The 11,060-nt window shown below is 44.7% G+C and overlaps 1 protein-coding gene across 1 annotated transcript; it reads left to right on the top strand.

Moving 5' to 3' along the window:
• The first annotated feature begins 525 nt into the window (after positions 1–525).
• Positions 526–9,411, top strand: DYNLRB2 (dynein light chain roadblock-type 2). The gene is made up of 4 exons (XM_029925469.1): positions 526–633; positions 2,577–2,652; positions 8,227–8,394; positions 9,163–9,411. The coding sequence occupies exons 1-4, from the start codon at positions 631–633 to the stop codon at positions 9,204–9,206; spliced, it is 291 nt and encodes a 96-aa protein (XP_029781329.1). The 5' UTR covers positions 526–630; the 3' UTR covers positions 9,207–9,411.
• The last annotated feature ends 1,649 nt before the right edge of the window (positions 9,412–11,060 follow it).

Genomic DNA, 11,060 nt, shown 5'->3' with positions numbered 1-11,060 from the left:
GGGGGGGGGGGGGGGGGGGTGCTGGGGAACACACGGATCCGCCTGCACAGGGCACTGGGAAAGCAGGGACACTGGGCCTCGCCAAGCAGCTGAGTCCATCGCTCAAGCGGCCCAAGCCCGGAGTCAGACGGACCCATCCCCGGCCTATTGCTCCCGGGCCCGTCTCACACTCGGATAGGGTGGCCTCGACGGTCGCTGGTCAGTGTCCCCAGCTAGAATGTACTCAGGCCAGAGCGCCTGGCACGTGGCAGGTGGTCAATAACACGGCCGTGCCTGAGGAAGTGCTGTTACATTAAGGCGTACCTCAAGGAAGGAAGGAATGAGTGGACGAACGAATGCCCAGGCCTATGCCCGCTGAGCGTCCTCGGGCCCCCGGCCCCGCGGGACTAGGTGCACCCAGGTGAGCCCCGGGGGCCACCGGCCCCAGGCTCCGCCTACGGCGGCCGAGAGGCGTCAAGCCGCTTCCGGGCGGAAGAGCCGCCGCGCGGGCCGCCGACCGACCCGCGGACACGCAGGCGCGTGCGCCGCACTTCCGGGAGGTCACTTCCCCCCCCTGTCTCCTAGCAACGGCTGGAAGCGTTGCTGACTTCTCGGGCAGCGGCGACGCCGGACTGAGCCGAGTTTCGCACGATGGTAAATCTGTAGCTTCAGTCCGCGCCCCGGCGCCTTGGGGGCGCCCGCGTCGGAGGCCGTCGCTGGCCTGTCCCGGGGGCCGACCCTGGCCAGCCGGTCCGGGGGCCGCGGCGAAGGCGGAGGGCTCTAGAAGCTTCTTGGAGAGGCGACAGGGAGACCCTGAAGGAACGAGAGGGCGACCTTGAAGGGGAGAAGAAGATGCCTAGATGGGGGAAGTTAGCTTGAGGGATCGGGATCTAGGGCGTTGACTGCGGGGAGTGGGACTTGCAGGGTGCGGATATCCGGAAAGAGAGAGAGAGAGACAGAGAGACGGGGGGAGGGGGCGGCTGAGGGATCCTGACGGGGAGAGCGCTCCGCCGCGAGGGAAGTTTGGAAAGAGGCGACAGGGAGAGAAGCCCGATCCTGGGAAGGAAGGACGAGGCGGCAGGGAGAGCAGGGGGAGAAGAGGGGAGAAGGAGGCGACGCTGAGAACGAAGGAAGGAAAATAAAGAGGAAGGGGAGGAGAGGGTGTAAAATAAATAAATAAATAAATAAATAAATAAATAAATAAATAAATAAATAAATAATAAATAAATAAAGGAAAGCGGAGACGGAATAGTTTGAATAGGAGCAAAGTTTTTAAAGAGAGGAATGAAAAGGGGATTGGAGATGGAGAGGAAGAGATTGTATTAGGAGGATGCAGAAATCACGGGAAAAAAACAATTGGAAGGACAGAGGGAAAGGCTGACAGCAGATAGAGGCGTTTGGGAAAGAAGAAGAAAGACAAAGGGAGGGGCCAGCGGCGTAAGGAGCTAGGTACATTGTCTTAAAGCCGGCGAAAATGCAATCTTGGATCCCCCGAACCACTCTCGTGAATCACAGCTGAGGAAGCTCTTCCTCGTCCATTCCCCCCCCCCCAGCTTGGAGACTGTATCTAAGAGAAACTCCTGGTACTGTTTCGTCCTTAGTACCACTGTCATTTCGTATTTTCCATGTTTCACCTGAATATCAGACCTCAGGCTCAGACCTTTCCTTGGGGTGAAATGAGATACTATGCACTTTCTCTTTTTTTTTTTTTTTTTCATTTTTATAGTTATTTCTGTTTAGGACAAATAGCAGATTTCCATTTGTGGTAGTGATGTGTAGTTTCCTTGTAAAAACCCATTTGTTTTTAGTAGTTTTGGGCAGCGAGGTAATTTAAAGAACATTCTAGGTATGCAGTATAGGCAATATTTGTAATGGCAAAAAGACTGACTCTAGCACCGGAATGCCTGAAATTCGAAAACCAGAGCTGTAGTTGTGGAAAAGAGGAAATAAGCATCCCTGCCCACGTCAAATGCAAACGAAAACTTTTCTTTAAATGTTTATTTACTTTGAGAGAGAGTGTGTGTGAGCAGGGGAGGGGCAGAGAGAGAAGGAGAGAGAATCCCAAGCAGGCTGTGCGCTGCCAGCACAGAGCCCAGCCGTGAGATCATGACCTGAGCTGAGGATGCTTCCCTGACTGAGCCACTCAGGCGCTCCTAAGGGATACTTACAGACAGAGGGGAAAAACGATAGTAGCTCTGTAACTATTTAGAGGACGATAATATAGAAAAGGAATTTTTCATATGAATACAGAAAGATCAACGAGTAAAACATGAATGGGAGCAGATTTCTGTCCAATATAGAGAATGCTTTTCCAGCAAATACATTAAAAACTGAGTGAGCTCTTGTTAGGTAGTAAGCTCTCCGTCCCTGGAAGAGTTCCGGCCAAGAGATGTGTCAGGGTTGTATGCAGGCGTCTCACACAGGCTTGGAGACAGGACCGGACAGTTTCAAAGCTCTTCTGAAGGTCTGAGATCATAGTATGCAGTTCCTTAGGTTAAGGAGGTAGGGGAGTAGGTGTCTTTCCAAACATTATTGACTTTAGGATTAGGGTTACCACAGGGACCCCCTTTGGTTAATTGCCTTCCTGATCTCTTCAGGCGGAGGTGGAGGAAACCCTAAAGAGGATCCAGAGCCACAAAGGGGTTGTTGGAACTATGGTCGTGAATGCAGAAGGTAAATACATCACGGGATGCCTTCTAGACACACACAAGCCAACCAAGGACTTGTTGCTGTGCCTCGCCTAAGCCAGACGTCCTAGAATTTGATATTTTTTGTTGTTTCTTATTTATTTTTGAGAGACAGAGAGATAAGTGCAAGCAGGGGAGGGTCAGAGAGAGAGGGAGACACAGAACCGGAAGCAGGCTCCAGGCTCTGAGCTAGCCGCCAGCACAGAGCCCAACACGGGGCTCGAACCCACACACTGTGAGATCATGACCTGAGCCAAAGCCAGACACTTAACCGACTGAGCCACCCAAGCGCCCCAGATTTTGAAATATAAAGTATATTTTCTGTGTTTTAGCTATGACGTACTTACCAAACATCTATTGTGTATCTCCTATATACCAAGTGCTCTGCTAAGACTTAAAGACATAAATATGAATCAAACATGTCTAAAAATATCCCTGTATTCTCTGGTAATTCTTCTAATATTTCAGGAATACCATTGAAACTATCCTGTCGAAGATAGGGAGACTATCATTGTTGGCAGCTAGTTTTTATTTTAACATTATAAAGGGTACAGAGTTTCAGTCTTCATTTTAAGTGAAATTGTTCCTTTACCACACTTAATAAAATCTTTGAGAATCAATTTTAACACAACCTACAGGATAGCCTTTGCAGCTATAGTATAAAAACGGCCAATGCGTTTCCACCCAGGAGATCCGTAGACTTATACCAGCAACTTGCGCTCATCCCACAGTCCCCGTTACTGACCCACAAAGCCTTTTCTCTGGCCCACTGCCCTGTGCTCAGCTGTGGTGGCAATGTCCTGAAGGCTCCGGCTAGTGTCATTGCTACTTCAGGCATTTGCAAAGGCAAGAAATACCACAAACCCCAGCGCATTCGTTGAAACAGAGTAGCTACTTCACATAATTCACGGTGCAACCACAGAATCGGTGCGTGGCCAGGCACAGTGCTTTGCAATAGACCCTCACAGCTAATTGTTATTTTGGTACACATCCATCAGTAAATGTTCACTGAGCAACTACAAACTACTATCTGTTTGCACTCAGACTTCAATCCCTTGGCAGTGGAAAACAGAATATAACCTACTTTCCTGAGGGTTATGATAGAGGAAATACTGATTGTTCAGTGCCTAGCACAGTACCCAACACTTAACAGAATTATAATTAAATAGTTCTCAGAACGTGGGCATTTTAAATTGATTTGTACAGCTAAACCATTTGATGCTTAAAACATTGGATGTGTTTTGCAAATAGTAAAATAAAATGAAAAATAACACCAAATAAATACATTCACCCAGCTTGAGCCATCAGGAGGGAAAGGATTTAAGACCAGCCTTATAGGTAAGAAAGAAGTCTGCCCAGTATTTCCAGGAAGTAGTGTGAGCTAGCACATTGTCGTGTCTGAAATGATTTTCGTTCCTGGCATGTAGGTCAAGTCCGCACACCCCCTCCCACGGGCTGCGTGCGGGGTTTCAGAAACAATGTATTCATTTCCTTCAGCGGTCACAACAAGGTACCACACACTTGGTGGCCTAAAACGTTAGAAAGTTATTCTCAGGTCTGCGGGCTGGGAGTTGAAATAAGGGCGTCAGAAAGGGCAGCCTGTTCAGGTTCTATAGGACCCTGCCTCGCCGCTCTCGCAGCGTCTGGTGGCTTCCGGAAGGCCGCGCATTCCTTGGCTTGTAAACGCGTCAGTCCATTCTCTGCCTCCATCGTCACATGGCCTTCTCCCCCCGTGTCTATTTTCTCTCCTGGTAAGGACCCCAGTCATTGGATTCAGCCCACCCCAATCTAGTGCAACCTCATCTTAACTGATTACATCTGCAAAGAAGCTATTGCACATGCTAAGGTTTAGGATAGACTTGAATTTGGCAGGGAAAGATACGATTTCCAGGACAACTCCTCTTACAAGTCACTTTGGAAGAACCTAGTCAAAAGTACATAATCCTAGCCATATGCATCATATGTCTGAAAACCTCCATAGCCTGTGACCTGTAATGTGACTCCTAAGAATTTATCCTGAGGAGTGATGAAGGAAAAGATGAGGTACAAAGGATACTCACTGAGGCATCGTGCACCACAGCAGTAAACAGACAGACAAATAAGTCGATATGTCTATCCCAGCAGTAGGGAAAATTTTTAATTCTTTATGTAATATTTACCTGATGAACCCCATTACCCTGTTTAAAATGTTGGAGAATATTTAGAGTCATGGGAAACAATATGAGATGAAAACGAGCAGGGAAGAAAGCGGTAGCCAACATTTTCTAATCGTGACCATAGCCAGCCGCACACACACTTAAAAACGGAAGAAAAGGCAGGGCTACGTTACGGCGACCATCTCTGAGTGCCAGAATTACAGTTGATTTTGCTCTACTTGCCTAAAGTTTCTCAATATTTTTCTTATCCAAAGGCAACAAAATATTATTTTTAAAACCCATTAACTTCTAATTAACTCTTACTGGGATCAGATTATGTTAGGATTCAGGGCACCTTTCTGAAAGCCAAATTAACCATTTTCCCAAAAATATAAATGAGGGTCTTACTTTTGTGGTCAGATTATTAATAACCAGCGTGTACAACAAGCCTGTTTATTAATAGCATATGGTATAAGTTGTGTAAACAGAATTAATAAAATATTCCATTTCAGCAGCCTACTCAATTTTAGATGAAAGTCCCATTTATTATGGTGCAGCCTGGCAGCTTTCAGAAGACCCAGGAACCTTAGTACTGAAAAAAAAAAATTAAGATCGTGTTCATGTGTTCTTGTTCACCACTCGTGGTTTTAGTGTAATTCTCAGCAAATCATTTTCACATACTTCCAGGGTTTATTTGTGGCGAGGTAGGCGTTCTACCATGCTTATACATTTAGATCTCCTCTTACGGCATGTTAAACGGAGTCTTTTGGTTTCACCATTAATGAAACATAGGCATCCTGTCCATGACAATAAAGCAGACTTAGCAATTTAGCCCACTGCCGCGTGGTATACATTTTTATTAGAGTAGTTTCTTTGTTTAAATCGGTTTCCCATTTATACATCCATTCATGGTTTACAATATTGCAGCACTGGTTGTTGAATCAGATACTGGTGAGTACATATATTTCTCAGACGCTCATAACGATCCCATATTCTTATGTATATAAGCCTGATTTCCGTAGACTCTTAATTTTACATATTCTTGACATTTCTAACCATCAATCATTTGAATTTCATTAGACTTTATCAGCCATCCAGCCAGTTCCTTACATTTTTGAAATACGATCAACCAAAGGACGAATACACCGTTGAAGACTACAGCTTACTGGGATCATAGAGTCCTACTTCAAAGCAGTGCCATAAATTCGGCAATATCGAATTCATATTCTTTGTCCTAGAAGTTCTATGCTGGGGATTTATACCATACATACACACAAAGGTGAAATGGCATGCGCACGGACATATTCTGTAGCCTTGCTTATTACAGTCAAAGCCTGGGAACAGCCTAAATGTCCACCAGGCATCCATTCAACAGTCACGTGATGCAGCCATTAACACGCCTAGCCTTAGCCCTAGATGTACTGAACAGAACAACCTTCCAAGTGTATTACATGGAAAAAAAATGTTTTTACAGACTAGAGAATAATAGAATTTAAGGAATACAAATGAAAACATACTTGAACACACTTAGACTATCTCTGTGAGGTTCCCAAAGAAACAGGGCACAGGGGTCCCCTCTCAGAAGGAGCCATGGGTGGATTTTATACCATGTGCTAAAATTGCTCCTTCATAAATTATTATTTAATTACCTTGCACGGTACCAAGCAAGAACTCAATAAATATTTGTTGATTGACTTTTTTTCCAAGTCATCTACAGTGGATATGAAAACCTCCAAGAGCTTCCACGACGTGCATTTATTATTCAGAAAGGCTAGCTGTTTTATTTATTGACTTGGATCATGAATAGACTAACTAAATAGGCCTGAGCATTGGATTCATAATCTTGTCATCTACATTTTAAATAATTTATTCTGGCTGTATTTCTTGTTTTGACACTGAGCAGCGCACACTTTGGAGGTAGTCACTATTCAGGATGCAAAATAAAACCAGTCCTCAGAAAGAAAGGGCTCTTAAAAGGTCGAGTGCTTGCTACCTCTCAGCTCCCCGCCTATTAAAGACACATGCCTTGCAATGTCTCATCAGGTGTGAAAGGCATACCTGACTTTGGGGGAAAGTGGCCAAGAAATAATAATACAGAAATGAACAAACTTGCTATAAAACTTTGTTTATTGAGCAGGTTTTCCTGTAAATTTGTACTTGTATTGTTTGATAAGACCTATTCTTGAGGGAAGAGTTTTCTTAAAAGAGACTGTTTCACAGTCCGAATGGAGGTTCTCAAAGAGTTTCATGCAAAGCCGGTGAAATCATTGGTTTGTAACAGTGTCCCACTCTTGACGTCCCCTCTTCCTGAACAGTTTCTGGAACTGCATTCTCTGAGGGACAACCCAGAGTTCTGTTAGTCTCTCACTGATTTGGCCTTAATTCAGGTGGAGTTTGACAGCAACCCCAAATTCACCTTCACGTGTCCCCCTAAATTAAAGGCACGTGTGCAAATCGGTTCTTTGGCGTTCCCTGGCTGCCTGGTAGTTCTCACAATAATCCGAAAGCCCTCTCAGGTGAGGCACGGTGTGTGTAAAATCCCCTGCACAGCACCTGCTAAGAAGTAAGCGGTGAGCACCGAGTGACCGGAATTGAGCTGGATTGATTTGAACTGAATTGAATTATACTTGCATATTTGTCTGGCTAGATTTTCCCAGTTAAATTAATAGGTTCCGTTTTAAATTCGCATTATGGAACAATAGAGCACACAGGCAGCTAAATTTAATAATGCTTAAGCCAAGAGTGAGCACAAACCAGAGAATGCCCAGCAAAACCACAGTGTCTTTTGCTGCTGGATTCTCTAATATGAAAACTTAAAGTTTGCAAAATACGGGATGAGGAGTCACAACAAAGAATTCAACGTGTGCTATGATACGCCTTTCTATTGCTGGGCTCGGGGGAGAAAATTAGCACCAGATCACAGACCAAGCATTTCAAAGCAAGATGGCTATAGACCAGCTGCTTGAAGGAGGGCGTTATGTAGAGTAATATGTGAACTCAGTTCTGAAATAATCAGTTCACACCTTCCAAAATATATGTGCATGCAAGCCAAAAAAAAATACCTAATAATCTAACAATAGGGGACTGCTTAAATTATGGTATGGTATGTTACAAAATAGTGCACAGCCATTACAAATAATTTGATGGCAGTATCACTGACACGAACAGCTTGTATATGCTATCACTTAAATGGGGGGAAAAAACCAATAGTCAAATTTGTAATGATGGTTTGACGCAACTATATTTTAAGATCCACATAGAGACAAAAAGACTAGAAGGAAAGAAACTAAAATTATCACCAGTGAGTAATATCGGCCGTAACTTTTTCTTCCTCTTTACAGTCATCTGTATTTTCCAGTATTTCCTCAGTGTGCAGATTCCTTTTATAAGCAAAATTGTTAACCCAAAACTGACTCTCATAACAGGAATTCCCATCCGAACAACCCTGGACAACTCGACAACGGTTCAGTACTCGGGTCTTCTGCACCAGCTGACAATGAAAGCCAAGAGCACGGTCCGCGACATTGATCCTCAGAATGACCTCACCTTTCTTAGGATCCGATCCAAGAAACATGAAATCATGGTAGCCCCAGGTAATGTGGCATTTCACTTCGGATTTAAAGCATCTTTCTCCTTTACTGGATAAAAGCTTTGTTTCAAAGAACTGGACATACAGATTTTAACATGCCATGTGGCACATAATGTTCTCCAGTTACAAAATGAAGACGTCGGAATCTGAAAAACCCAACCTGGAAATTTTGTGAAATTAGTGGCAGGTTTACCCTCTGAAGAATTTGAATTTTGCCAGTTTGCATTTTTTACCAGAAATCAAAATAGGGATAATATAGGAAGTGGATCAAAGCCCAGTAGGGTCGTAAACCTTCCCTGGGAGAGAACCCATCCACCGGGTCTGCCTGAAGCCTTCTCTCCTTGAAGGGATTATAGTCACAGTGTTCACAAATGTCCATGTTACACAGGACTCTGGCTCCCAAATCTAGTCTCGAACAAACGTCGCTAGAGATGATCTGTAAAATCAGAGTTACCCATGTACTCTGAAGCTTTCTCCACACCTGTGTGCTCACCCTGCTGCACATTAAAAGCACTTGGAGAGCTTTACAAAAACAGTTGTGGATACCAGAGGCCTTCCCTCAGGCTGGTGAAATCACAACCTCTGGAACGGGGTCCCCTGCATGGTAGTTTCTGAGAACTGAGCAGGTGACTCTGCTGTGCAGCCGGGGTGGGAGGCCATCAGTCTACGGAGAGCCCGGTGATGTTTGAAGAGCAAAGCAGACCAGCTGAAGCATTCACTTAGTACGTTGAATTCTTCCAGTGCATTAACTTTGTCCCATCTCTCTCCACAGATAAGGAATATCTTCTGATTGTCATTCAGAATCCGTGTGAATAGACCTGCTACAGCCCAGCCGGTCCTGTGATGCCGGGTTGAGAATGCTTTACTCTTTAATTATTACTAAGGTTATATTCCCCTCTAAGCAATCTTTCAGACATTATTTCCCTTTTTTGCGTTTTAAACTATTCCGCATGTCTCATTTAGTCCCTTTCGAATATATTGTCACCGTGTGATTTAGTTATGTAATAAATGAATTCTGGTATGGGGGTCTCTCCTCTCTCACTCTCTCTCTCTCTCTCTCTCTGTCTCTCTCTCTGTCTCTCTTTACAGTATACAGAACTTGAAGGATCCTAGTGAGCCTGCCTCCAGCCCGCCCTTGTAGTCTGGAGGTGTGCCAAGAATCAGTGTGGTTGTGTCCTTTTGCCCATTTCATTAGCACGTCCAGGAGGGCCCATGGAGTCCAGCGGGAGCTCCTGGGTAGTAGGAAGTCCTCCCCTAGGGCCGCTAGATGCTGTCCCAGGTCAAACAAGGGGTGTAAAAAGTCAGAGGCGTGGGCTCAGCAAGGTCAGTCCCACAGCTGACTCCAGAGGGTGTAGTTTTTTACTAGATATTTCAAACATTCAGAAAATAATGAAACTAGTAATAGAACAAATAGAACAGATTTCTGAGACCCATTAGAACAGATGTTAATAGTTTGCTATATTTGCCTCAGATCCTCTCTTTTCTTAAGCCTTTTATTTTGATATAACTGAAGAGTCACATGAAGAAATAACATGAGGATCCCGTGTGCCTTTTACCCAGTTCCCTCTACTATAGCGCATATTTGACTTTTGAGTAATTTCCCCCCCAACTTGTTATTTTCAATAACTTCAGGCCTGCAGGAGAGTAAAAAGAACAGCAGTCGACAGTCACATAGCTTCACTTACATTCACCAACTTTTAATATTTTACATTTGTTTCATCTCTCTCGAGATATACATGTAAGTAAATCTCTGTATACATATACATGATACACACACAACCATAACCCTGATTTCATATTTAAGGCATTTAATATTGATACAATACCTCTAATACACAGTCATATTCGAACTTCCCCAATGGTCCCAATAATGTCCTTTACAGCTTTTTTTTTTTTAATCCAGGATTGTAGCAAGGCTCACATGTTGCACTTGGTTACTGCGTCTCTAATATTTTAGCTGGTTTCACAAGACCTTGTTCTCTATTTTCCACCTCTAGGTGGTATCGAATTTGTATTTCCTGTCCCTAGAGTCCCCAGTACCATCTGATCCCCATGCCCAAGCCCCTCCCGACAGGACCCAGATGCAGCCTGTAAAGAGAGGAAATTCAGCTGAAAAGCAGAGCTCAGTCATGGGCTTTCCCTTCCTTCCACACCTTGACCTGGAGACCAGGCACACCGTCCTGGACCCAACCTCCTCCTTCAGCCCAAAGAGGCATAGGTACTAGAACCCACTCACGCAGGGACAGCTTCCGCATCTGCTGACAGTTCCAAACATAAACAAGGCCTTGTTAGAATTCACCTGGCAAGAAAACGCACTATTGAGGGAGAGGACCACAGAGATGATCCATCCAACCCCTTGACTTTGCAGGTGACAATTTCACCTGAGCCATGGGTCAGGTGTCTTTCAGGAACCGGGGATGTGGGTTCGTATTGGACTGGTCATGCCTGTGGAATTGGAGCGTATGATCTTTTCAGAGGGCTTATGCTCTTGGGACACCTGCTCTACCCCTTTCCAAAATTTTTAGGAGTTAAAAATTGGTCCATTGTTATGTACCAGAGGTAACATTTGATTCCAATCCCTAAATCTGTCATCTCCCCATAGTTTCCCAGCCCGCCCAGAGCTCATCAGCAGATGCATGGCTGAGTAGCAAAGCCACTTCCTTCCTCCTG

The sequence above is a fragment of the Suricata suricatta genome, chromosome 16 (genome assembly GCF_006229205.1).
Source record: "Suricata suricatta isolate VVHF042 chromosome 16, meerkat_22Aug2017_6uvM2_HiC, whole genome shotgun sequence".
Classification (NCBI taxonomy): Eukaryota; Metazoa; Chordata; class Mammalia; order Carnivora; family Herpestidae; genus Suricata; species Suricata suricatta.
This window is presented reverse-complemented; position numbering and strand designations above follow the sequence as displayed.

Bases quoted from the DNA above. Each gene is read 5' to 3' on its own strand.
- DYNLRB2 (XM_029925469.1), top strand. The intron at 2,653-8,226 runs GTAAATACATCA...CTCTCATAACAG, and splicing joins TATGGTCGTGAATGCAGAAG to GAATTCCCATCCGAACAACC. The intron at 8,395-9,162 runs GTAATGTGGCAT...CTCTCTCCACAG, and splicing joins TGAAATCATGGTAGCCCCAG to ATAAGGAATATCTTCTGATT.